Source organism: Sander lucioperca, chromosome 20 (assembly GCF_008315115.2).
Source record: "Sander lucioperca isolate FBNREF2018 chromosome 20, SLUC_FBN_1.2, whole genome shotgun sequence".
NCBI lineage: Eukaryota > Metazoa > Chordata > Actinopteri > Perciformes > Percidae > Sander > Sander lucioperca.
Genome location: NC_050192.1, coordinates 25,881,729 through 25,909,519, shown reverse-complemented (window position 1 = coordinate 25,909,519; position 27,791 = coordinate 25,881,729). Strand labels below are relative to the sequence as shown.

The 27,791-nt window shown below is 41.3% G+C and overlaps 3 protein-coding genes across 4 annotated transcripts in view; 1 reads left to right on the top strand and 2 right to left on the bottom strand.

Moving 5' to 3' along the window:
• The window catches only part of gas2l3 (growth arrest-specific 2 like 3), a 46,445-nt gene extending 33,879 nt beyond the window's left edge, over positions 1–12,566 (top strand). The window contains exon 10 of the transcript XR_004896089.1: positions 12,533–12,566. The gene's annotated coding sequence lies outside the window, so the exon portion shown is untranslated. The remainder of the gene's footprint in view (positions 1–12,532) is intronic.
• Positions 1,537–22,305, bottom strand: tm7sf3 (transmembrane 7 superfamily member 3). The gene is made up of 12 exons (XM_031306462.2): positions 22,046–22,305; positions 17,317–17,471; positions 13,577–13,727; positions 12,701–12,821; positions 10,637–10,808; positions 9,771–9,948; positions 8,681–8,767; positions 4,689–4,769; positions 4,418–4,570; positions 3,418–3,518; positions 2,637–2,799; positions 1,537–1,892 (listed from the first exon to the last, which is right to left on the bottom strand). The coding sequence occupies exons 1-12, from the start codon at positions 22,122–22,124 to the stop codon at positions 1,639–1,641; spliced, it is 1,695 nt and encodes a 564-aa protein (XP_031162322.1). The 5' UTR covers positions 22,125–22,305; the 3' UTR covers positions 1,537–1,638.
• Positions 22,306–22,994: 689 nt separating this feature from the next.
• fgfr1op2 (FGFR1 oncogene partner 2) lies at positions 22,995–27,750 on the bottom strand. 2 transcript variants are annotated; one of them, XM_031306469.2, is made up of 6 exons: positions 27,521–27,750; positions 26,456–26,592; positions 26,100–26,217; positions 25,306–25,448; positions 24,942–25,055; positions 22,995–23,446 (listed from the first exon to the last, which is right to left on the bottom strand). In XM_031306469.2, exons 1-6 carry the CDS (start codon positions 27,543–27,545, stop codon positions 23,309–23,311), a joined length of 675 nt encoding a protein of 224 aa, XP_031162329.1. In that variant the 5' UTR covers positions 27,546–27,750; the 3' UTR covers positions 22,995–23,308. The 2 variants fall into 2 exon arrangements, with proteins under 2 accessions (XP_031162329.1, XP_035852145.1); XM_035996252.1 differs by lacking the exon at positions 27,521–27,750 and having other exon boundaries at positions 26,100–26,258; positions 26,435–26,592.
• Positions 27,751–27,791: the final 41 nt, after the last annotated feature.

Below are 27,791 nucleotides of genomic sequence, written 5' to 3'. Positions count from 1 at the left end.
CTCCGAACCATCATTTTAAATAAATTAAAATCCAGCGTGCAAATGACAAAAAAAAAAGACTGCGGATTGCAAAGTTCAGTCAAATCAAAGACACAGAAGTGAGCGAGAGGTTAAAAAAAACCTGTTCTGACACACTGAATGCAGAGAACCAAACAGGCTAAAACATGAAAACCGTGCAATGTCTTTATGTTGTTTCACCGTCAGTTTTTGTTTTGTTGCTTGTTTGTGACATTCATCCTCTTGTTTACTGACCTGCGTCACGACTTCCAGGGCTGAATGGCACATTTAGAATGTAGTCATCAAATCATCACATAGACGTCATTCGTTCAATTTCAACTTTACGGTAGACAGTATTCTTAATTAAAGTCTGGCCTCAGAGGGTGTAGTTTAAAGGTGCTCTAAGCGATGTTGGGTGATGTCACTTCTTGTTGACGTTCGAAGTATTGTCAAACCAAACTGAGGCTAGCTTGCCCCTCCCTCCTCGTCATCCCGTCCCCTCCCCCTCCCTTCCGTGCTTCCGTGCACTAAACCCCCCCCAAATCCTTCTTGTCTGTTATTGGCTGGAACACTGTTTGTTATGTTTGGTGGTGCAGGTTGTCCCAGTTTGTTGTTGTTGTTGCCGTTTGTGGAGCCTGGGCTGTCTACAGAGACCACTTTTTTTTTTTTTTTACAGTGTGTTCAGGGGACAGGCAGCTAGGGGATAGTGAGGAGATGTTTGCTGTATGTGACAAAAAAATGTTGTAGCCTAAAAAAAACGCGTCGCATCGCTTAGAGCACCTTTAAAGCCAAACTACAACAACGTCCCGTTCTGAGTGGACGCTGAGCGACGACAAAAGCCGACGTCAGATGACGACGACGTTGTTGCATCACTCCGACTGTCCGCGGGTGATATGCCTCGTCGCTTTTGTCGACTGGTAGTAGTTTGGGACTTTAGTGCAAGAAGCAGCAGACACCATAAACGCATCACCGGCTACATATGAGACATTCAAAAGAGAATTCTTCAGTTCTTCTTGAACAGTTTCAGTGGTTTGTTAAAATGTCATTTAGAGTTCAATAAAAGTGGCGTTCAGGAAAAAAGAAAAGAAAATAAAGGTCACAGTCTTCGTATACATTTTTTAAAATTCAAATCCACCTGAAGAGTGTCAGTGCTTTAAATCCTGCTTGGTGCTGAGTCACTGAGGTGTCTCCACGGGGTCGCAGGGATCTTTCCCTCTGTGGTTCAGACCTGTGTACGTGGAATCCGCCCCAGGGCCTCTAGCTCACCCAGTAAGAGCGTGCGCCCCATGTTGGCTGAGTCCTTTGCAGCGGCCCGGGTTCGAATCCAACATGCGGCCCTTTGCTGCGTGTCATCCCCTCTCTTTCTCTTCCACCTTTCCTGTCTATCCACTATCCAGTCACTATCGAATAAAGGGAAAAGCCCTTATAATCTAAAAACTAACGTTTTCCATCTACCAGCCAAATGGGCTAGTGAATGTTTAGATTTTGCCAGCCACTCAATAGACTGCCATTGTTTGTTTTTTTGGGGGCTGGTGAGTGCCAGCATTTGGCCGGTAGATGGCGCTAACTTTGAACCCTGAATGGGCCTTTTAGACGGAGACGGCGACGGTGACGGCGACGGAGACGGCGTGTTGCGGTGCTTCACAGGAGCAGAGGCGTGTGTTCTCCGGCTGGCTCCATCCTCTTGGTGAGCTGGCGTACTCGGGCCAGGAGGCGGTTGGCCAGCGGCGGGAAGTGGTGGCTCGGGTCCAGCACGTTGGTCTTGCGGCGCTCGCGTTCCTGCAGCCACATGAGGTACGGGCTGGGTGGGAAGAACGGGCGGGAGCGCTCGCGGTACAGCTGCAGCACGATGCCGCAGACGCCCAGCACCACCCACACCGTGATCAGGACGTAGTCTGATGGAAAGGAGACAAAAAAGATACGACTAAGATAGGGATGAAATATTTGGGGGGGGATTCCAATTGCAATTTTTCTGCCAGATATTGTGATTAGGATTCTGTTCCTCAAAAGTTTAGCTGAAGTTCAATATTCACTATGTGAGAGATAAAACATGTCATGGAGCATTATAACACCATCCAAACTGTTACACTATATTCTTATGCAGGGATGAGAACATGGATATGAACTTTTAGTAAGCATGGAACATTGAACAGTCAAACACAGAACATTTATCACAAAAGCTAAAGTTATGATAATAATAAACAATTCAAATCGAAAAATATCAGTACTTTACCGTAAACTGAAATGTCTGCTATGCGTCAGTTCAACAGCAGCGTCTACATATCGCACCTTCTACCATCACGTCAAATAAAGGAATAAAAATCAAAATGTCAAAAAAAAATCCACCGAAAATAGGACATTTCTGTAAACACTCTATGATATGTAACATTATTCCAGCATTTATCTTATGAAAACACAGTAAATATAATAATAAAAAAAGAGGAATAACAAATGTTAACCCAAATGTTACAACACACATTTAAATAAATGGCGGTCTTCACGATTAGCTAAATCGCATTCTTTCAAATGGCGACGTTGATTTGAAAAGGACTCGCCGTTCAGCCCTGGATTCAGATGAGATTATTCAACGTTTTGAGGTCTGCGTCGCTGAGATGTTGGGACTCGAGTCGCGAACTCACCGATGGCTTGGAAGGGCACGTCAGTGAACGCGGCGTTGAAGTTGTTGTTGAGGAAGCGCTTGAGGATGTTCAGCGTGATGTAGGACAGGCTGGTGTAAACGTAGGCGTTGACGGCCAGAATGACGGCGTACGCGCCGACGATGCCGCACGTCACGATGTTGCCCTGGTGACAAAGAAACACAAAAAAAAACCATCACACTGAGTCTAGAACAAGAAGAAGACACTTCATGGATCCCTAACATTACATTACATTTTTACAAGTTAAATGAGACACACTTCTACACACTTTCTTCTTACTTGTTTTAATATATTTAGAACTAGATATTTAGTTTGCAGTGAAGGATCTCTGCTGAAACACAACAAAAAAAATGGAAATTGGGCTTTCTGTTGGCAAAAAGAGACATCTTAAATTTATTTTTATTTTGGGTTTTCGACTCATGTCTGCAACTCTTTTTCCACAACGAATTACTAATGAAAAATATTCAAACGAACCCTGAGGACCAGTAAGCGAGCGGTTATACACAAAACAAACAAATAACGATGTGAATTTGAGCTTTTTTAAGGAATACTTCATGTAGTGTATATGTGACCATGTTGTGACTGGGTTTCACTCATGTTACGTTATTTCTTTAGTGAAAATACTGTTTCAGTTTCATGTTATTTTTACTTGTGTCTTTTGTTTTGTTCCAACTCCAACAAGTCATTCCTAATACCACCGCTAGATGTCGCCAAAGTAACAATCTTAAATCCTACATATGCTGCCGTGTGTTTAGTCTGTTACCTCTCTGGGCCAGCGCACGAAGAACAGCGGAACAATGAACATGATGCAGCAGAACGTCACCCAGAAAACCGCGTTTGAACGCCTGAACAAATCCAGGTCACCTGAACAAAGACACACACAAACACACATGGAACACACTGTGGTAAATCGTTCAAAAAATGTCCGATACCGGTACCGATACCAATACTGGGACTTTGATACCGGTTCCTGAACAAGACTTTTTTTCGATACCAATTTTTAGAAAATCCATTTTAACAAAAAGAAATGACAACATTACACATTACGGCACAAATCTTTTTTATTTATTCACAGCTCCTACTACGTGAGCCCACGTAGAGTTTTTCCTGCCTGCCTCTACGACGTGTAACAGCCAATCACAAACATTCTGAGATCTTGGTAGAAGCATGCTGCATGCTTATTGGCTCACTGACGCTGATGAGATTTACTCCTTGGGTATTGAAATTTGGTATTAAAGCTATAGTGTGTAGTTTCTGTCTCCCCCATGAGGAATTCTAAGTAATGACAACAACGCTGTCGGTACGTCCACATGATACAAGCCTTCTGTGATCGTGCACCACCCCCACCCCTCCTCCACGCAGTTGCTAGTAGCCAAGGAGGACACGGAGGATTAAAAAAAACATGATGGACTCTTCAGAAGAGGTAAATATCTTTCTTTCTGCGCAGGACGCCACAATCTTCTGAACATAGCCATACTGAGAAATAGAGAGAGAGTTGTGTGGAGGCGATAGTCTTAATTAGCTTTGTAGTAACTCATTTGGCAATGGCTTGAATGTAACGGACATTCATTAATATCAAAAAGTTACGCACTAAAGCTCTAAATGACGAGGCATTTTTCGATACGTTAGAGGCAATTCGGTCGGTGTCTAAAAAGTATCAAATTCGGTATTCAGCCCTACTCGATATATATTTGAAATCATCCAAAAAGACATGGTTGACTGGGGTCATGTTTGGGGACCAGACAGCATTATTTTTTTCCTACCAAGAGGAGTGAAGAGGACGGTGGAGGCGATGAGGAAGCCAAGCATCAGTCCAACCACGACGATGCAGGCCATGACCGAACCGAAGCGCCACCAGCTCATCACCAGGAGGACGCCGCCCACCACGCCGATCACTGCCGACAGGGCCAGACAGACTGCGCACGCACGCACGCACGCACACACACACGCGCACACACACACACGGTTACTTTGGGATGTTCTCATTCCTACATAGTGGAGTGCAAATGATCAAAGTGGAGAAAAACAACTCACTGTCATAGTCCAGTCCTGTGGTCCTTGTGATCAGCACAAAGAAGAAAAACGTTGCAAAGCTAAATCCCATGCAGAACAACTCTGCAGGAACAGAGAAGAAACAAGAGAGAGTGAGAGAGAGACTTTACACATCACAGTAGTTCATACATAGACCCAGGAAAGACCTATAATAATAATAATAATAATAATAATAATAATAATAATAATAATAACTTTAATTAGGACACAAATGGAAGGTCCATAGTACATTAAAAATCACAATATTTACAAACGTATAGCAATAAATATACAGTAGTTCATATAAATTAATAAAAGGTCAACAACCTTCACCTGTAATATACAAACAGGAGCGCCAATGGCTCCACAGTCTAGATGCGTACCTGACAGAGCTAAAATCAATGTGGGCTAAAGCTTGTATAATTCTTTTCTGAGACAGACATTCTACACATGTATCGATCAATGAGGTTTCTTATTAAGGCAGAACAGGTAGGCACACCAACACTACCAAACATTTGACTAGCACTACACCATCTCGGCTGTTTTAGAAGCAGTCTCATGCCATCATTATACGCTACATCCAGTGGGCAGTATATAGTGGTGTACAGAATGCTTTGAATAAAGCTACCAGAACTACATATGACCTGGGTACAGTGTTGGAGGCTGAGCCCCGTTCATTCCTATGAGAGTTGCTCAGTGGTGCATGGAGCTATCATAGAGTCCAACATGAGTCAGAGGAGGATCGGCACTAGGGCTGCACGATATCAGGAAAATATGCGCTAACGTTGTTGAATATGTCCATATCGATATTACCTGTGATTTCAGTATTCTGCTAAAATACAACGGATTGCTTGTTGAATTTAAAATAAATGACAGGTAATCATTTCCAACATTCTTTTACTGAACAAATTGAACGTTGAATTGAATATAAAAAGGCACCACTTAAAAAACAATGACAGTTATATTATAAAGTGCAGTTTTCTGCTGATATTTTCTTTCAACTAACACAAAAAATCTCGGAGTGTTTTTCACGATATGTCGCAGCCTTCTGCGATGTGTTTATGTCGCCAAGTTCATATCGCGATGGTGATTAAAAAAAAAACAATATATCGTGCAGCCCTAATCGGCACTGCTTCCGCATTGTGTGGCCCACAGAGCACTAGAGACCTACCCCTATCGCAGAATGTACTCCTCAACACTGTGGAGACAGAACTGGCAATGCAAGACTAGCGCTCCGCTAACTTGATTGGGGATTAAATGATTAAATCCTGCGGCTCTTCTAGACTTTCTAAATGTTAAATCGGACCGAATGGATCGAATTAGTGAAAATAGTCATTTCGCGGTGGTGACGCTTGAAACTTTTTTTTTATCAGATTTACAGAAATATCTTTTGCCATGTAAGTCTATGGGGAAAAGTCTTTATGGGCCCCATGGCATCACATGAGGGGCCGGGAGTTTGTTTTGTCTGTTTGGCCGCTATGTATAATTTCCTTCAAAGCACCTTCTGGGGGCCTGGGACACATGTCTCTGACCACTCTCCACAAACATCACTAATGCTCCTGAGAATCCAGCTGCTGGAAAAACACACTGTATCCCACCCTCTAACTCGGTCTCTTATAGATCTATGAGATCTACTGGCAGCAGCAGGGGCTGATCCCAAACACGGGTTCAGTTTGGAACAAATACATTGCTGCATCACATGCATGAGAGGCAGGCTGGCACCACCGCACCCAGTACGCTGACTTTTACTTTCAAATAAAAAAAAAAACTTCATGGGATTAAGTAAAAGTATCCCCACCTCTTTGCTGTACTGTGGCAGCACCACACCAGAGCTCAGCTTCCGTTTGAGTCGTTTTCTACGTCCCTATGAGGAAGTTTAAGACTTGCAAACATGACGACCGACTAACCACTGATGGATTCTGCTGACCCTATAGTGAACTGTGGCTGGAAAAAGCCAAATTCAATTTGCATGAAGAGAACTCTGAATTTTATTTCAAGACTGGTCAAGACCACAGCTGCAGAGATATCACTACGTTGCCTGTGCATTGTCTGATTTATGTGTTAACATCATTACTGTACTGTGTCTCAACCCCTCAAAGTCTTGGTCTTGTCTAGGTTTCAACCCCTCAAAGTCTCGGTCTTGTCTCGGTCTCAACCCCTCAAAGTAGGGCTGAACGATTTTTGAAAATAATCTAATTGCGATTTTTTCCCCCAAATATTGCGATTGCGATTTGATATTCGATTATTTTTTTAAGCTCTTTGTCTTCTATATTCAACAAAGAATAATATAATAATTTATAGTATGAACACACAATTACACACTAGACAGTTAAATAAGTAAAAATATAGTATATAGTATATATCTATATATATACACACACACACACACACACACACACCAGTGTATTTTTTTACAGTGCACAGAGAGGAGCTGCCTCCAGCCCCTCCCCCTCGTGAAGTTGCGTGCTGCCGTGTGCACTTGTTCAGAGAGGCTATCGTTACGTTAGCTAGTTGCTGGTGTGGCCACGCTGCTGTGAAAGCTCCTCGAACGTCATTAATCAATCTGATTGTTACCCCTCTCAGTGGCAGCTCCTCCACTCCATATCTTTATAACGGAGCTAACCGCTAACCGGAGCTAACCGCTAATCAGAGCTAATCGTTGCCAACCGAGCCTTGAGTTCTGCGTGCCTGTATCCATTAACTGCATGTATAGACTCGAGCCCGAATAAAACCCTTCTTTTTATTAAAATGGCTGTAAAAGTTTCAAACTACAACCCCTCAAAGTCTCGGTCTTGTCTCGGTCTCAACCCCTCAAAGTCTCGGTCTCAACCCCTCAAAGTCTCGGTCTTGTCTCGGTCTCAACCCCTCAAAGTCTCGGTCTCAACCCCTCAAAGTCTCGGTCTCAACCCCTCAAAGTCTCGGTCTTGTCTCGGTCTCAACCCCTCAAAGTCTCGGTCTTGTCTCGGTCTCAACCCCTCAAAGTCTCGGTCTTGTCTCGGTCTCAACCCCTCAAAGTCTCGGTCTTGTCTAGGTCTCAACCCCTGAATGTCTCGGTGTCGTCTCGGTCTCAACCCCTCAAAGTCTCAGTCTCGTCTCTGTCTCAACCCCTGAAAGTCTCAAGTCTTGACTCGGTCTCAACCCCTCAAAGTCTCGGTCTTGTCTCGGTCTCGATATACTCTGGTCTTGGTGATGACTTGGTCTCGGTTTAGGTGGTCTCGACTACAACACTGATCTCTGGACACATTAAGGATAGCGTAGGTCTAGACCACACTCCAATTTACAAAGACTCAATAATTCCCCCCACAGAGCAAGCATTTGGTGCGACAGCGGCGAGGAGAAACGTCCTTTCAACAGGCAGAAACCTCAGACAGAGATGCACAGCAACTGCAATAATACCTAACTATAGTAATTAGTTCAGGAGAAACACAATCTGGCTCAACAGATGTACATTGGTTGGATAAAGCATGACACCCGGCCCTCCCACCTCGCTATCTCCGCTATGGGGGCTTGGCGCCGCGCAGGACGGTTGTGATTGGTTTAGAGGAATACAAACAAGCCGGAGCGTTTTGCTGTGGAGATAGGTCTGGCTATGCGAGACAAGGAGAGACAAACTCTTTCAGTTTTGAGTAGAAACAGTCCTGTTGTAGAGAAACTTGGTTTTCTCAGACTTTAAGAGAAAGTGCTTGATTCTTGGACTTCCTAATGAATCACATACACAGGCTAATGAACTGGCTGGAACCTTCATTTATAGATTCCACATCCGCCTCCATGTTTTACTACACCACAAATAAAGTACGGCTAAAATCACCAAGATCTGAATGAATTATTAATTAACTCTGGTTTAGTATAATGAGGGGACCTCTGTCTCTGTTTACTGAACTCACTAAGATGTCCCCTGGAATATGAATGCCCTGTAATGGAATTTTAATAAAACTATAATATACAATATGATAACACAATACTAAAGTCACATAAAGCAATGTCAAACTACTCACCACATTTGAAGAATCGATGCCCGAAGAAGCAGACAAACAGGCCAGCCAAGCCAGCGACGGTGAAGAAAAACTTGGTAGATATCTTTCCTGAAAATGAAATAATAACAATGTAAAATCATTAAATGTGTTCCTTGCCTGTGCCTAAGCCTCCTGCTACTTCTGAGGGAATAAGACATTTTGTATTTCACCTGGAGCCCCTTGCTGCCTACATCCTACCTTTGTTGCTTTTCTTTAAAGGTGCTCTAAGCGATGTCACGCGTTTTTTAGGCTACGACATTTTTTGTCACATACAGCAAACATCTCCTCACTATCCGCTAGCTGCCTGTCCCCTGAACACACTGTAAAAAAACACGGTCTCTGTAGACAGCCCAGGCTCCACAAATGGCAACAACAACAAACTGGGCCAACCTGCACCACCAAACATAACAAACAGTGTTCCAGCCAATAACCGACAAGAAGGGTTTGATTGAGTCATCAACGCAGCAGCGTTAGCACGTAGGCTACTTCCACAATGCGCGTTCATGACGCAGGAAGCACGGAAGGGAGGGGGAGGGGACGGGATGAGGAGGAGGGAGGGGCGAGCTAGCCTCGTTTTGTTTGAAAATACTTTTCAACAAGAAGTGACGTCACTCAACATCGCTTAGAGCACCTTTAACTTTGTGGATAATATCATATGAAGAGATTAGACTGAACAGGGATTTCAGATTGTATTTGCATTCCATTATTTAGATTGAGGATCCCATGATTTATAAATACTGAAAATAAACTTGTTAGATGCAGTTTGCAATTGTATCACAAGATTGTTCCATTGAAAAATGGGTTTTATCAATAAATTGACCTCATGTCAAGGTTTTCACAAAGCCGAATTAAAAAAAACAAAAAACATTTTGTTTCATGCGTGATTCAACAAGCAGTTTGTTGCATTTCCACAGAATACTGAAAGCAGCAGAACTGAGTACACTTTAATATCTGTTTATCACAAGTAATATCGTTATCGTGATATTCAACAACGTTATCGCACGGTTTCCTCATATCGTGCAGCCCTACCGGAGAGCGACACGTTCAGTATGTGAACCACGCTGGAGCTCACCGAGTGTTTGACAGCCGTCCAGGGTGGAGGCGAAGCTGCAGGCGTAGGTGTGGGCGGGGACGTAGGAGGCCGAGGTGTTCAGCAGCGGGTCTCTGACCACCACTGAGAAGATGACGCCCTGACCGGGGATGGAGTTGAACACGGCCATGCTCGTATCTGATGATAACAGCGTCAAGACCTGCAGCGAGACGAGGGGGGAAATGAAGACAAGCAGCGCCTCAGCTGTTGTACTTCTGATATTCGTCAATAGCCATCGTTAATCATGTTCTTATTAAAAGTTCCATATCATGCTCATTTTCAGGTTCATATTTGTATTTGGGGTTTCTACTAGAACATGCTTTAATGTTCAAAAAACTCATTTTTCTCATACTGTATATCTATATATACACCAGAGTTCACCCTCTGTCTGAAACGCTCCGTTTTAGCGCGTGTCTCTTTAAGCCCCCCTCCCCTCTTGAAAAAGCCCAGTCTGCTCCGATTGGTCAGCTTTTCTGGGTTTTTCGCATCTGCCCTCAGAGCCTCTGCACTGTCATTGCAGCCGGGGAATGACTGTAACAGCAATGTTGCGGCACTTTCTACATACAGTATATATAGTATTAGTTGTGACATCATAACAGTACAGAAGTCCTAATGGCTCGTTTAAAAGGCACAGTTTCTAAATACGGGCTGTGTGCATTGAGCGTTTTGATACTGTATTTACAATATTTATATAGCACCTTGGCCTGCTTTATAATAAAAAAAGACATCAAAATCTCACTTTTTAACAACATGGGACCTTTAAAGCTTCATATATAGCAGCTAAAATATGAAACTTAAGAACTTTAAAAAAAATCGGCAGGTAAATAATCATTTTCTCGCTGCCCTACCCGTTTGCCGTTCTCCACCATGCCCTGGATGTCAGCCACGGCCTGAATGCCAATGAACAGGCTGCGCTCTGATAGGTCGTTCTCCGGCAGGAAGTACTGGTAGATGTCATACTGCAGCCGCCAGCGCGTGGTGCTTTCTGTCGATTCGTCGCAGGCCAGCGGAGGTTCTCCCCTGATGGAGAGCAAGGACAGTCAGGAAACATCAGACTGCCTATCTGTGAAGTTGGCTTCAGTTATAATAATAACTTATTATGTAGCTTTTTGTCTGAGGCTCTCCTCTACTGTGATTGACAATGAGTGAAAGGCTCCAATTTGTTCAATAAAAGAATTGTTGGAACGGATTTCCTTTCATTTGTTTTAATTTCGTTGCATTTTAGCAGAATACTGAAAGCAGCAGAACTGAGTACACATTAATAGTGCCTTGCTCAAAAATGTTTTGAAAACTTAGTGAGATAACAACAATAGTCCTGGCTCTATAATGCATGGACATATTTATGTTTAAATGCAATTTAACCGACACTAGGGCTGTGCAATTTATCACATTTGAGTCCCGATTTCGAATCTGGCTCCTAACGCTCACAAAAACAATATAATCAAGAAAGAAGATTATTTCGCACTTTACATTTTGCAAGTAAACTCATATTTTGTCTTGTGTTCTGAAGAGGAATTCAAAAAGTTCAACAGGAAAAGTATTAAGGGAAATTTCCCAGTCAAAGATGTTTTCACTGTTTGGTTTGTTTAACTCTATCAGTGTTTTTTTAAGTTTAAGAATTGCAACATCTTTCCAAAAGTCAATGAGTAATTGTGTTAAATAATCGTGATTCCAGCATTGATCAAAAATAATTGTGATCATGACTTTTTCCATAATCGAGCAGCCCTTACCGACACACTGAATAGAGGCAGAGAGAGAGAGAGTGAGTGGGTGAGTGGGAGAGTGTGAGAACACTAAAACTGAAACTCAAATCATTTTGTACCTGTATATATCATTCTTTGTAATCCTGTGGTTTACTGGCACACTGTGTGAACTGCAATTGTGAATCGGAGTGTGTGTGAATGCTAACAGCCGCATATTTTGCTGTGACTGAAGAGGTGTAATGAGAACACTGATTTCATACACTCGTCTGCTGTAGGGGGTAGAAGCTGAACTGAGACAGAACCCTGGAATACTTCTGTGTCACCGCACAACATGGTGGCAGACTCAATCCTGACTTTTGAATCACAAGACTGTGCCTTTACACTGCACTTATCTGCATAGTAGACTTGGTTGTGTCCCCATTCTATACTACAAACTAATCCTAAGCAGGTTTGGAATGCGTTACCAACTGATATTTAACAAACTTATAAAGTACACTCAAAAACTAAATGCATTCTCAAAAAGCTTTTTGAGAATGCTGCGGATATTAGAAAGTGTGGTCATAGATAATTATGACATAATAACAAATTACACCAAGTCAGACATGTTAAACAAGTCGACTTTTAACTGAAGTGAACTGAATGGCGTCATAAGACAGTCAACAAAGCCACTAAGTATTTGTCCAAACCAATGTTGGTAATGGGGTGAAAACTAAATTTGCCACATTTTTAGTCCCCACGATGACACAACCCTTTGAGATATTCCTCTCCAAACCACGACAGCCAACAGTGATAAAGAACTGAAAGCAGAAGGATTCTCTTCCTCAAAAGCATGAACACACTCAGAGAAACAAAGCCTGACTTGAGTTTTAAAAAAAACAGTGGAGTCTGTGCTGCTACAGCCCAGCAGGTAATGACACAACAGGAAACGACTCAACAAGTGAAGGAGACCTCTGTTTATCTGCACCAAGACGGCTTTGTGACACGTAACAGACATTCTTGAGAAAATGAAGCGAGTACTGCGTATCAGCCACAGCGGAGGAGGAGGGTGTGTGTGTGTGTGTGTGTGTGTGAGTGTGTGACGGAGAGAGAGCACAAGATCATTTCAAAGCATATGTGATATGTGATTTGAGCAGCGAGTTGCATCTGCCTGTGGTTAAACAGGCTGAACAGGAAGTTGAGAAGGCGATGCCAATCAGTCTAGCGTGTTACCTCTCGTATCCTAGATTCGCTGGTGCAAAACGGATCGTGGTCTCATAGAGGTTGTAGTGGATGTAGACGTTTGGGTCAATGTCCAGGTTGAACTCCATGTTGCAAGCTCCAGGGACCGGATCTAAAAGAGAAACAAATTCAACGATAGCTGCTTCATCGGGCATGTTTAGACAAAAACCCACTCCCTTGAGGGTTTAGTGGCACCCTGCCACGTCAGGAGAACCTGTTTCAGAAACAAAATATTGAATGGCCATGAGCTGGATCAGTGATTTCTTGTGTGGTTATTTCTTGTTTGTGGACTCTTTAATGGTTTTTTGTCTAAAAGAGTTGTATTTGTTCAAGCCAACTGAGTTGCACACTGATGGATGCAAATTGAATTTCTATTAGGAATAATTAAATTAAGAGGGGGTAAGACTAGAAAAGTTCTCAACCCTATTAAACAATATTATTTGAGTTGCTTAATTGCTGCTTATACTGTATGTTGCTGATGATCTCGTTAGTTTATTTTGCTTTTATTATTGCTCATAATTTTTATTTTTTCAACATTTTTGTCAACAAATTGACTTGAATGTCTCAACACACTACAAAGGCACGTGAGCATCACGTGCAATCAATGCCGGTGCTAGCTCATGGTCTGCACAAACGTACAAGAAGTCAAAATCAAAAATTCACAATAAACCGAGATCATTTCTTTTCTTTTTTTAGCCTGTGGAGAGAGTTACCGTGCAGAAACAGTTTCCATGAACTCTAGCTGCAACTTCCTTGTTTCGGGCTCCTCGTGCAAGACTCAAAATTGAGTGGCACGAATCAGAAATGAAGCCCAAAACACGATCGCCCAGAGGAGTGTTTACGAAGAAGAAGAAGAAGAAGAATTACCGGTGCTGGAGTATGGGAGGATGACCCCGGTGCCTGCCACGGTGTCCGCATCAGGAGAAGACAGAAACAAGGAGAGGAAGGCTTGGCCCGGCTGCAGAGTCGACAGGAGCCCCGAGTCCACTGCAGTCATGGAGAGACCCCGGCCTGGCATCTGCACCAAACACAAATAGCAGCTTGTCAGCGGAATATACAAAAAGGAAATAAACAGTACGATTACAATCATGAACCATTAAGTGCATTCAACCATGAAGGTACAAACTCTCGACAGCAAGAATCAAGTGTGAGCACATTAGCTTCAAATAAGCCAAACTGAAAAGAGTCACATGTAAGTGCTAGGGCTGCACGATGTGAGGAAAATATCCGATAACGGTGTTGAATATTGCGATAGCAATATTACTTGCGATAAATAAACAGATATGAATGTTTACTCAGTTCTGCTGCTTTAAGTATTCTGCTGAAATACAACAAATTGCTTGTTGAATTTAAAAAAAAATCTTTCTATTGAACAAATTGAAGATTGAATTAAACATAAAAGGCACCACTAAAAAACAGTGAAAGTGACAGTTTTTATATATATATATATATATATATATATATATATATATATATATATACATACACATTAGACTACACTACTGCTCTTGCATGTATTTGGTCAGAAACCAACCAAAGTCTGACCTGATGATGGGGCTTAAGGAAAGATTTAGGGATCACCAAAGATGTTACAATTCATCCTGAGGGGGAACATGAATCTCATGGCAATCCATCCAATAGTTGCCATGTCATTTCACTCAAAACCGCAAATGTCAAGCTCGTGGTGGCTCTAGAGAAGAAGTCAGGGGATCACCCTGGGGACAATAAATATCTGTACAAAACTGTATCACAATCGAGACAAAAGTGGTCGAGATATTTCAGTCTAGACAAAAATGGCGAGACAGAGAGATCTTCTGCCAGCCTGCGATAACTTGAAATGTTTTCTCTTCTGAAAACATCCCAACACGGTTCTTTGCTTCATGGATGACTGTGTTATTAACACATGACTCGCCGAGGATTATAACTGTTTTAAAGAACTGCAATGTGGCATTAAATTGACTAAAGAGACTTACAACAGAAAATGTAATTGTTTGAAAAATGATTGTGTTCAATTTAAAACCGTACTTAAATAATGTTAAGCAATTCAACCAAATGTGTCTTCTTGACAGTTGAATGAGTCACAGTCCACCACATCCTGAACTGAACTACTGCTAACCAAATGGAAAAGCAATCGTGTTAAATAATTGTGATTTCAATATTGACCAAAATAATCGTGATTATGATTGTTTTTCTACAGTCCTAGCAGCCGTAATTCAACCTTTTTATCACGTATAACCTTTGTCACCACTAGATCAACACACCCTAAAGAAGGTCGATTTTGTTTTTACTTTGGTGCTACACATCCCATGGCTTTCTGTCAAGACATTACACAGACAGGAAAGGTTTGATAGATGGGGGGGGGGGGGGCGCTATGATCTAACCAGGACATCGTAGTTAAATGGTGTGTACCATGGAACAACTGTTACATTGGATTGTTAAGAAATTGCACTTAGGATCAGCATCAAAGTCTGTTACAGACAGAGGGCAAGATTAGGACTGCACAATATATTGATTTTATTTATTTTTATTAACTGGCGAAATAAACATTTCGCGTACGGCTGCGACATATCGCCAAAGTCACTCACAAAGACAGAGATAGTTATAAGGAAATATCAGTCAAAAATTTTTTTTAGTGGTGCCTTTTTTATTCAGTTCAATATCCAATGTGTTCAATAAAAGAATGTTGGAAAGGATTTCCTTTGAAAACCCCTAACCCTAGCCCAACAAGCAATTTGTTGTATTTTAGCAGAATACTAAAAGCAGCAGAAATGCAGAACTGAGTACTCTTTAATATCTGTATTTATGGCAAGTAATATCATTATCACGATAAAACGTTATCGCATAGCGCATAATTTCCTCATGTGGTGCAGCCACAGGCAGGATATCATTTTCAGGGAACAAACCGTATATAATTAGCCACATGTTTTTTCAGTGAGCAAATGCTGAATAAGTGTCGTGTGACAAGCCTGGCGGCATCTTAGCACTGTGCCCCCATAGTGTGACTCTCAGTCCAACTCATACAATCCCCCCCCCCGCCATTGTACCACACTCTCTCTATTGTTGCTGTCAGACAGTGCTGGACTGGGTAGAGATACTCCATTCGATGTGGTTTTCAACAAACTGATCTAATACGCCACGGACGTAGAGCAACTTCAAACCATTATATAATCGCAAGTGTGTAAAGGATTAACAGCTTAATATGACTTAATATAATTTCTCCTCTGGTACAGATTAACTAAAGAAGAAATGGACAGCAATAACCACACTGGCTGATAAAACAAATGTGAGTGAAAAGGAAATGAGTGAAAAATAGATAACAATATAAAAGGAAGTGTGTAGTGTGCAATTTTACTCTACATTTAACCCTGTCTGTTCGTGTTTGAAATAGCACACTCCCTCTTTTTCTCGTTTTGGATGCCGTTCATTTGCGTCAACCTTTGACTGAGACCTTTTCTGCCACCGAGAACCTCCATCACCAAGGAAAAATAAAGCTAAACTAAATGTGGCGGGGCAGCGTGGAGTCGAAGCGAGCCGTTCCCCCCTGAGACTTCTGGGAGCGAGGCCAGAAGTCTGCCGCTCATGACCAGCGGACTGCATGTCAGCTGACTGGCCCCGTCTCTCAGCAGGTCAGACGACCTCGTTTACAAAGCCCCATTCATTAATCAGAGCTAGAACTAACTGGCTGCTCACACGGCACGAAGCAGACCTTTAATGTCACAGATTGCGTAACCGCTACCGGGAATCACTCGATTAAGGACGTGGAGAGAAACTCGAGAAAAACAAACACGATTGGGCATTTGATTTGCTGATTCAACAGAAAATCTTGCATCTTTAAACTTTCAACATCACTGAGCTTTCATCCTGCTAACTGACTTTACTGCCTCTACAGCTTGCAGACAGGGTTCAAAATGAACTTTTTTCCTCCACCAGCCAGATGGCTAGTGAATGTTCAAATTTTACCAGCCACTCAATAGATGGGGCTGGTGAGTGAAGCAAAACTACCAGCCACTTGCATATTTTTAGGACTCCTCCTTCAAGAAAATGTTTGTTTTTCAATAAAAAATGTGCAATTTCACATCATTTTGGACCGCTATTATTACCATATCTGTGTCTAAAACGTTAAAGCGCATAAAGGTTCAAGACATAACTTGCTAAAGAAGTTCACTGGGGACCAACTACAACCATTAGATCTGAGAAAAGTCATTTAGTTACATTCATTTGGCTTAGGGGGTGCCTAAAACAGCCTGGGTGCTGTGCCCAAGCCTTTTTTTTTTATTGACAGGACAGGTGAAGAAATGAAAGGGGAGCGAGAGAGAGAGAATGACATGCAGCAAAGGGCCGCAGGTCGGAGTCGAACCTGGGCCCGCTGCGTCGAGGAGTAAACCTCTATATATGGCCGCCCGCTCTACCAACTGAGCTATCCGGGCGCCCTGCCTTTTAAAGGCAGGGAAAAACCCTGAAATTAGTTGCCGGTTAATTAAATAGTTGACGACTAATCGTTGAATCGGTGAATCTTTGCAGTTGAGTCTACGTGTCCTGTCGAGATAACTGGGGGAGAGATGTGTCTGTCAGTTGTCTGAAAAGTGTACATGTCGGCACTTTCTCACCCGGGTGTAGGAGAGCGTGGCGTTGCGGTGCTGCGTGTGGAACTGCAGAGTGATGAAAGCGACCTCCGGGAGGATCCGGGACACCACGGCCTGCACCGTCTCATTCTGGGAGACGCTCACGTTCTGGAACGCTCCCGGCAGGAAAACCACCCGGTCTGGGACAGACAGGGGAAAGTCTGATTAATCACACATGATTTTACTGGTGTAGATTAATTGTGGTGTGCTGCCTATAAACCGCTCTGCTACAGTGTCCCCATATACCCTGAGGCTCCGGGAGCATAACAGTACTATGTATGCTCTGTATAATGGTTGGAATTCTTTAAATCACAAATATTACAAACAAGTAAGTTCATACATTTTTGTGCCAACAATCAATCTCTCATGAGTCCTTCCAAATTAATTCGATATCAATTACGTTGAATTGAAATTTCAGTAACAATACCAATTTTGGTTGGATATAAAAAAAGATCCTAGGCGCCTGGGCAGCTCACCTGGTAGAGCGTGCGCGCCCATATATAGAGGTTTACTCCTCCACGCAGCGGCCACGGGTTCGACTCCAACCTGCGGCCCTTTGCTGCTGCATGTCATTCCCCCCTCTCTCTCTCCCCTTTCATGTCTTCAGCTGTCCTATAAAAATAAAGGCCTTAAATGCCCCCCCAAAAAATAATCTTAAAAAAAAAAAAAACAAGTAAGAAGCAACCCTCAAATATTTTTTATAATGCACCAGGTTAATGTTTACATTAGGAAATGACCCCGCAAAAAGTTTGTTTAAAGTACTTTTTACTTCACAGGTCTAACATGACAGACACATCCACGGTGAAAAAGCATGTATTAAAAGATCTATTTATCTAGATCTATAAGGATTTTATTAATCTATAACAAACAAAGATCAATTTTAATTGGAGAATCGATTATTTGAACCCAGCCCTAGACATTAAGATTGTTTTCCTGTTTCGGTCAGTACAAGTTACGGTGGAGAAGAAGGACGACGGACTGTGACGGAGGCCAGGCAACACGCAGTAAACTGCAAATCCGCTGATATCGCAGAGAGCAGCTTTAACTATCAAGGAGGGTTCTTACAGAAAAGACTGAATGAAGAAGTACACTGTGTTGAGTAATGAAGAGGTACTATATTGAAATACTGAAGCATGCTGTCACCATAACATCTTGGGAGAACTCTAACAACGCAGTGTAGACTTCTTCTTTTATTTCAGGATTGCAGTGGGCTACAATTATTTTACCTTTACTATTTTACCTATTGTAAAGCGACTGGCCTTTAAAGTGCTCATATTATGCTCATTTTCAGGTTCATAATTGTATTTAGAGGTTGAACCAGAAGAGGTTTATGTGGTTTAATTTTCAGAAAACACCATATTTTGTTGTACTGCACATTGCTGCAGCTCCTCTTTTCACCCTGTGTGTTGAGCTCTCTGTTTTAGCTACAGAGTGAGACGTCTCACTTCTGTTCCATCTTTGTTGGGAGTCGCACATGCGCAGTTAGTACTGCTAGCTAGTCAGAAGCAGAGTAAGGACGTGCCACGCTAGCAGCTAGGCGAGCATTATAACGTGTTACAAAGTGACGTACGTTTGTCTCTGAAGTAAAGGCTGGACTACAGTAGAGCTGTTTGGAGCAGTTTGTGAACAGTGTTTTCTGTTGGAGATGGTAACTCCCTTTGGGGTGGACTTTGGGCTTTTCCACTTTGTAAACCTATTACATGCACAAAAAAGATATATAACACAATAAAGGAAGGGGAAAAAGCCAAAAAGCATAATATGAGCACTTTAAGGAACATGCCAGCTGTTCATTAATGAAAAAATGACCAGCACTGATTTCCATGAAACTTGATGGAAGGGTGTAGCATGGGCCAAGAAAGAACCCATTAAATGTCAGAGCGGATCAGAATCACAGGGCTGATACACTGTTTTTTTATTGATGTTTGTGCTGCATTCTAGGGCTGCTCCCTCTTAGTCGACTAATCGGTCGTTTTGGTCTTAGTCAACTAAGATTTCTTTAGTCGATTAGTCATGTTGTATGCTTTTTTTCATGCTGAATGACTTATTTCCAAGAAACGTACGAGCACATCTCTGGTAAACACAAGACTTAAAGTGGTGCTTTTGCATGACTCTTTGCAGAGAAACTCAGATTTACAGATCTGTCGATTAAATCAACTAATCGATTAGTCCATACAATTGAATGAGTGTTAGTCGACTAAGAATTTCTTTAATCGAGCACAGCCCTACTGCATTCATGTGGTGTCGGAATAATCGTGTGTTCCCGACTGGAAAAAAAATTTACCCTGTATTAACATTGTGAGAAAGGTCATGCTTTGGCGGAGGTCTGCGCTCTCCTCTTCTAGTTTAAGATGTTTCTTGTTGGCTTAGAAATCCAAAACACCTTAAAATATGCATGCAAAAAATATAATACAAGTGTAACATTCAGTAAAATAATTTGATTTTTTATTTGTCAGTCCTTTGGGATTAATAAACATGATCTTCAACTGTTTATCTGAAACCTTTGGACTGGCCACTTTTAGTAAAGCATAACATCCTCTGATCACTTGCCTGCGTCAATGCTGTTTTTTCCCTATTCAAATAAAGCAGTAATAATTAACCAACTTTGGCTGTATTAACTCTTAAGTAACCACTAACTGTCCATCTAAGTGGAATGTGCAGAAAAGCACTGACACTTGACCACTTTAAATGACCATGCTGCAACAGCAACGGTCCACTCATGTGATTGGTGACGCACCAATAAGTTTGACCAATAAATTAAATTTAAAAAAACCCATGGCAGGTGGTTTTGCGATTGCTATTAAACTGACAGTGTCATTCTGAAACATCACTGTCACCATAGCAACTTTAACGGAAGTCTGGAAGATACTTGCCCACGCGATCATTTTAGTAATTTGAGTTGAGTTGAAGAATAGCGTGCAGACAGGACTCAAAACCCTGACACGGAACTTTCCTCACTGTTTATCTCTTTCACAGATCACGCTTGATTTCAGTGGGCCTCAAAGTTTGTAAAGTGCACAGCACTGTCATGACGTGAACTATGGCCTATTTGAAATAGCCGGAAACGATTTTTTTTTTTTTTTTTACATTTGCCACTGTGTGTTACCAGCCGACTTCTAGCCGATTTACACGTTACTTGTACTGTATTTGAGTATTTGTTTGAAGACTTATACACAAACCTACGTATAATTCCGTAATATAATAGTTAGTGCTATCATATGTATGGCCTTGTTGTATTTGTATGTTTGCTGATATGTCTCATACAAAGAGGAGGAATGTCAAGTATGAAAACTAAAGCTGTCTAGATTTGTTGCAGGTTACACGTGCTGCCTTACCAACATGACATGACAAAACATTTTTTGGACACGTGAACAAGAGGGGAAATGTGAGCCTCTGGCTTGTGTTAGGCAGAAACCTTAATCCAGGAACCATAATCCAGGATAAATTAATATATATGAGTTTATTTTTGGTAAAAAAAAAATCTATATACTGTCCTGTAGATAAAAAAATATTAAATAAGAGATATCCACCTACTGTATGATGTGGACTACAGAAAAACACACTGAAAAATCTAGATCTATTCAGATCTTATAACTTTGCACATTTCACTTATTCTTTAAACTTCTTGAATTGCTGCATTTGGTTCCTTTAAGAGCTACTAGCACTAAAAGTATTTCTTTAGTTGCAGTGGAGAGTTGTGTCCCACGAAGGGAGACACATTCTATATCAGAGGCTTCTCCACCCTGACATTATGAAAATTAGGAGGGGAAAAACACTGAATACTTGATCAAATTCTAAATAACTTAATACTGACATAAACCACTTGAAGCCCTAAAGCTGTAATATGTGATTTTTCCACATCTTGTCAAACTACAGCACAGAGATGGTAGAGCATCAAGTCTGCTTGTTATATCATCTCAACTTGCTGCTGCTGGTATTCTGATACCTAACAAAGTGTTTATTTACCTATCAGAGTAAATACTCAGACTCCACTTGGTTTCACTACTCCATTTTTCTTACCACGGCCACCATTTATTTGAATTCAAAAGGTCCCAAAGGTTTGACAGTGTTAGCTGAAATATTCTTGTTTTTTTTTTCTATTTAACTTTACCAGATAAATCACAATTCTTTACTCTTATATGCAAAATGCACATAATCTGTAAACAGCTCATCTACTGCTACTGTTGTTATAACGTTATTGTAAGACGTAATATGAATTAAAAACTATGATATTCTATTAACATCCCAATATGAATATCACAGGAATATTATAAACATTTTCGATTAAGAATTGCTCTGAGATGACAACAGCTTACACTAATATTTTAAATATCCTGTTAAAACATGTGTAACCCCATATATGACTGAATTAAATTCACTATATGAGGTATGGGGGGCGGGGAGTTTGACTAGTTAAACTTAACTAAATGACCCAGAGTGTGTTTGTGAGAAAATATGACATTAAACTGCTAGCTAACGTTAGCTGAAGCTACCCTACAATAACAAGTTCAGCCGAGTAGACGATTTAGCTTAGTGATTTAGCTACGCAGTCTCAAGGAATCACAAAGCGGCCTTTAACCTAACTTAACGATACCCATTCTACGTTAGCCAATATATTTACCCTATAATTATCGGCTTATAAAGGTTGGTAAAGATAAATAACGTTGCTAAAACTGAAAGTGCATCAAACTGTTGATGCTGTGCAACGTTTACTCACTTTCTACTTGAGCTTGGACTTCACAACCCAGGGGCAGCAGCAGCAGCAGCAGAAGCGGGCAACAAATCCAACGAGACATTTCCTCGGCTTCAACAAAACGCTTCTATCTGCCGGTCAGTATAATCATTGTATCTGGGTAGAGTAGATATCCCTGCATGCAGAAAACCGACATGCTTGACTGAACTGAGAGGTTTAGCAGAGCGGTACTGCCAGCCTTCTCTCTCTGCCGCTCTGACTGCTGAACAAACCTTCCGCGAGAATCGCGCCTTCGGTCCCGCGATAACAGCACCCCATCCCACTCCAGTTTTTTTTTTTTTTTAATCGTTGATTGAAATCATAGACTGTATATATTAGTAATTTAATTTAATCAGTTAATATATACAGTCTATGATTGAAATTAAGAGCGTTTTACTCTTACTTCGTTTATATCTGTGTGTTGATGTCCATTCATAACAGAAGGGTTGTCTTTTGTAATGGCATGTCATCAATGGCAAACCCCAATACAAACCTGACAAAGGGTTTGTGGATTGTTGATCTTAGAAATAGTGACTCTGTGATAACATCTACTCTCAGACCATAGCTTATCACAACATCAGTGTAATTCACGCACTATTTTATGTGCACAAAATTATTTCAAAGCAGTAAAAAGGGCTGCTGTTCTTGATTTATTACGTTTACAGCTATATTATTCAGCTATTAAAATAAACATGTTGGAGGAATGCTTTCCAACATTACTTTTCTGGCTTGTTGCAGTTCCGCAGCAGAAGGGGTAGTCGGATGTTACAGCAGATCCTATGTGTTGGATAATGTTTCTATTCCTGCTTTTAAGCTGCTGATATATATATATATACAGTATATACTACAATAACATGAACAATGAAAGTGAGAAGTTGAGTACCTGCACAGGCCACCAAACAGAACCAAAAACAAGGAAACTCAGCAGAGACAATTTCTTGTTTACAGATTTATTTCATCTCAAATCTTTCTTTTACCCATTCACTTTTAAAACCTAGCAGGCACCACAGCACCACAGATGCATGCTGGCAACATTAGCAAACATAACACACGTGTTCATACTGCTTGTGTCTGAATCCTCAGACGGCGATGCAGCGATGCAGCATCATGCTGTAAATGCTCCAGGAGAAGGTAGAGGATCGCTGAAAGAATCTGGAGGGTGAAAGAGGAAGTGGTGTGTGGCAATAAACTGTACACAGTAGTGGCAGCGGCATGGGAGATTGGGGGTGGGCAGTCACCATGGGCTCTCTAACTCTTTCGCAAGCTGACATCAGCGCTGGTCAGCAACGGCGACAGTGACGTGTTCTCTGATGCGTCTTCTCTCTTCAGCACCAGGAAAGCCTCGCGACTGATTCCCAGCAGCTCTCGGAGTCCGATGTTCTCCAGCTAAAAATACACAAACAAAAATGTACAGCCATACCTTCAGATGTAATAATACCACCACTATTACTACTAATGTGTATCTGGCTTTTCATTTAAAGCTGCATCTGGAATATTTGCACGATGGTGGCTCCAAATCAATCACGTCACTCACCACATATACGGTCAGCCTTGCACATATTTTAAATTATGGTTCTTTATGGTGAAAAATGTATGGAGTGGTTTACATAATCATCTTAGTCATGGTCTGCAATTATCACAGGCTTTTTAAACCAAGCTTCTGAAACTCAAGTTGCCACAGGACAGTTTTAATAACATTTGAGTACAGACTAGACGTAACAGATGCAGGTATTCTTAGTTATCTACTGTCTGTTGCTTAGTAGTCTCGCATTGCCAGACCTTCCTCCACAGCGCTGCAAAGGAGGGTCTGGCTAGTCCACACAGCATTCCGGGATGGGAGAAAAACGTACTCTGGTTTATCAGCATTTCTTTAAACCAGTCACAATCGTCTTGGGCGCGGAGCAATGGCGCCTCTGCAAAATAGCCTCGGGAAGGAACTTGTTTCGGTAGAACATGTGTACGTTCAAAAGTAGTTTTAGTCGTGCAACAGAAAACTCAGATTGGACAGATAGTCTAGCTAGCTGTCTGGATTTACCCTGCAGAGATCTGAGGAGCAGTTAACCATAGTCCTCAGAAATCCACCGCAGTTTAAAACGGCAACACAAAGAAAGCCCAAGGCAACGAATATCCATCCTAAATGAGCGACGGAGCAATCCTGGAAGTGGAACGTTGTGGATATAGACTAGTTGCTTAGTAACCTTAAACTAACATTAAACTGTAGACTGCGTTCATACAATGTGCAGGAATTCATTTGCAAGATTTGGAAGGTTTTGCACGATATATATAGTTTAGGATTTCCATACATTTCACATTTCTCACTTTTTCATGTAGCCTACCTTCAAAAAAAAAAAAAAAAAAAAAAATGTAGCCTACCTTCAGTTAGCAGTACTGCTACAATAGCTGCCAAACATCTTTTTCGCCCCCTGGTGGCTGGCTACAGTATAGGCCATAAATCCCACCTCTTCCATGTTAGCAGATGGGCCAAACCAAAAAAATCATTTTCCCCTAAAGATGGTTTCGGTCATTTTAAGTAGCTCTTATCATGCAGTGATAGTGTTCATTTTTCTGATAAGTTTGGGTTTTTATTATTGTTATTTGATGCTATAAAAACGGGGTGAAACATCATGATTGACAGCTGTGATTGACTCCCAATCACTACTGCAGGGCCCATATGCAGGAGATTTTGGCTTTACTTTTGTACAGTGGGAGGAAGTGGAGACGCGTCGTCCATCTTTATATACAGTCTATGTGTTAGCCTACCAGAACCATATGTCTATCAAAGTGTGCCATGTGGTAAAAAAAAAAACCATTTTTTTATGTGGACAACTGTTGGACAATTGTTGTAAGTACATATGGAACAGGGTAGGACATTTTGTTTTACCTCTAGCCGTTTAATCCTCTCCTCTTCTTCACATATTCGTCCCTCGTCCACCTCTATCGCTTTCCTCATCACAGAGGCCATCTCATTGATCTTGTCTATGTGTGCTTGCATTTCCTAGTAAAGATGAAAAACAAATGTATAAATACAAGGCAGTGGAAGTTGGTAAAGTTTAATACATAAATACAAAAAAATACTTAAAATAGCATGACACCCGTTAGGTGTTGTTATGCCTTTAGTAACTCTTTATCAAATCATCATTTTTTTTCAGTTTACAATCAAGTTGGGGGGAAAAAGGGTCTCACGTGTAATATGTGACATTCCCTCTATTACCAGGCGCTTAAAGAAACAAGTAGGCCTCACTGACCGTGGTGTGCTGCTCCTTCAGCTGGGTCACGATGGTGGGGTCGTCCCTCTTGCTGGTCATGAGGAGCCTGAACACCTGCTCCCTGTATTTGGTCATGATGAGCTCTAATGCAGACTGGTGTTCCTCTAACGACGTCCGTAGCTCTAAAGGAAGAAGAGAACCACACAGGAGTGAGCACAGGCTTGTTGTAGGGGACAACGCTGGAAGAAAACCCCCTACGAGAACATCTGTCAGCTTCATATTGTTGCACTTTGCTGTGTGCAGCCATCACACCTCTCTGTGGTTGTGACCGAACAGTAGTCCACTCCAAACTTAGGGCTGCACAATTAATCGCAATTGTATTGAAATCGCAATATGGACTAGTGCAATATCCAAATCGCAGGGGGGGGTCGCAATATTTGTTAATGGCAAAATGTGTGTCAAACCATTCTGAATGAAGTACTGTGGTGCTGCAGAGACGTCCCGGCCTACAAATCCTATCCTACAGACTAAAGAAAAAAATCTTTGTTCGGTACAGATCCTCGCAAAAATCACACTATAATCATTTTAATTTCTTTCAATGTTAATAATTTTCAATGAAAATAAAAATAATGATACAAAAACGATCATTCCCTCCAATATTGTGAATCATATCGCAATTGCAATTGCAATTTTAGTCAAAATAATCGCAATTAGATATTTTCCTCATATCGTGCAGCCCTACTCCAAACATTGCATGATGAATAAAAAAAACAACAACTATTTCCTATGTTTTCCTCACGCAATAAGAATAGCATTACAAATCACCTGCCTACCTTTGTTTTCCTGCTGAAGCTCTCTGATCTGACGGTTTTCCTGTTGGATTCCCAGGACCAGACTAGAACGAGGGCGATGGCGCGCTACCTGGTTCAATGAGTCAATCTCCTCTTGGTACTGCAAACAGGAGATTACCAAACCAACTCCCATTAAAACAACTGGAAAATGTCAGTATAAAATGTTAGAACAGTTTTTATGGTTGCTAGTGTTTTCAAACTAAAAATGTCTCTTAAAAGTGATTTACATCGCTGCCTTGCACTTATTTTCGTTAACAGGTCAATGTTAGCTTTTAGTTAGTTTAGTATTAACGAGAACATTCATATTTAATTAGCACCAATATAATGTGACGCCATACCTGTTGCATGGACTCCACTCGCTTGTTGAGCGACGTTGTCTGTTCGATCAACATCTCAGCTGCGTTGTCATGGTTACGAAGCCTCTCCACTAACGATTTGGCATCTGCCAGGACCTTCTCTAAGGTACAGTTCATGCCTGAGGAAATACAAGTCATCATTACTAGGAACTATGAAGGGTTAATGACTACAGCATTGTAGTTTTGATAGAAAACAGTGGATTATTTACTTTATAATTGATAATGTTGCCATTAAGGGATGATATATATTTCAGTGTAATAAATACCAGGTAAGCCCATAGGCTAATCCATTTAATGGCTAAAATCTGGGTTGTAAAGCTGGGCTAAATGGTTGTCTTTTCTCTCGTCTTAATGCCTCTACCTGATGATCGGTTCAAAATTAAACCATGTAAATATATCTTCTGAAGGAAACAATAGTTTGAATTTACTTGTACTTTAATGTACTTTGCATTTTAATCAGGCTTTTATCTCAGGTAATACATTGGGCCAGATAAAGCACATTACATGTGTACATTTTTAGATTATGTCCAATTTGAGTCACTAAAGTAAATAAAACTAGCATTAGTTGTTCAGGACAATGACCAGAATAAAGTAAAAAGCCATGACTTCAGAGAACTAAGAAAAAAACACCATGTAATTAGCTCGTTGCTAACCCTACCCTACCTTCCTTGTTCTCGTCACACCTTGGATGACAGCTGCTGGGTCAGCTAATTCGCTCAAGCTAACGTAACCTTGTTGTAGGTTGTAAGTGATATATTTAGTTACTGGTACGCCAAATTTATCGCAGCCGCAGTAAGCGTAAAGGCAAGAACGCACTCAATATTGCAGCTTCAGTTAACAGAGTAACATAGCTAATATTACCAGCAGCACAAACACAAGTCTTTGCTAACTTATTAACGTTAGCTGACTTAGTACCCACGCTTAAACTGTCATGCAAATCAACTTAAGGTACATACATATTCCAAAGGTATCGTTCTAACTGGTCGACTGACATTGCAAGTAGTTTCTTATTAAAGTTAGAAAATAGTTGAGGTGAAACTGTCGTACCTGAAGAACTCACAGTGCACGACATTGGAGTATATAGCTAACTTAGTCCGTTAACGTTACTTCCTGTTGATGTTTAGTAGCTAATTTTACCTACAGGCTAACATTAGTCCCTATTAAGGAGCAACACGTAAAGGTTCTGATGCAGCGGACATGAACTATGAACTTGATTTAAACACTTTAACGTTACTCGTTTTGCTGTAAAGTCAGTCTTGAGATGATTTAAATGGCTACAGCTAAGCTAAACGACAGTATGCTAACCAAAGCTTCCAAA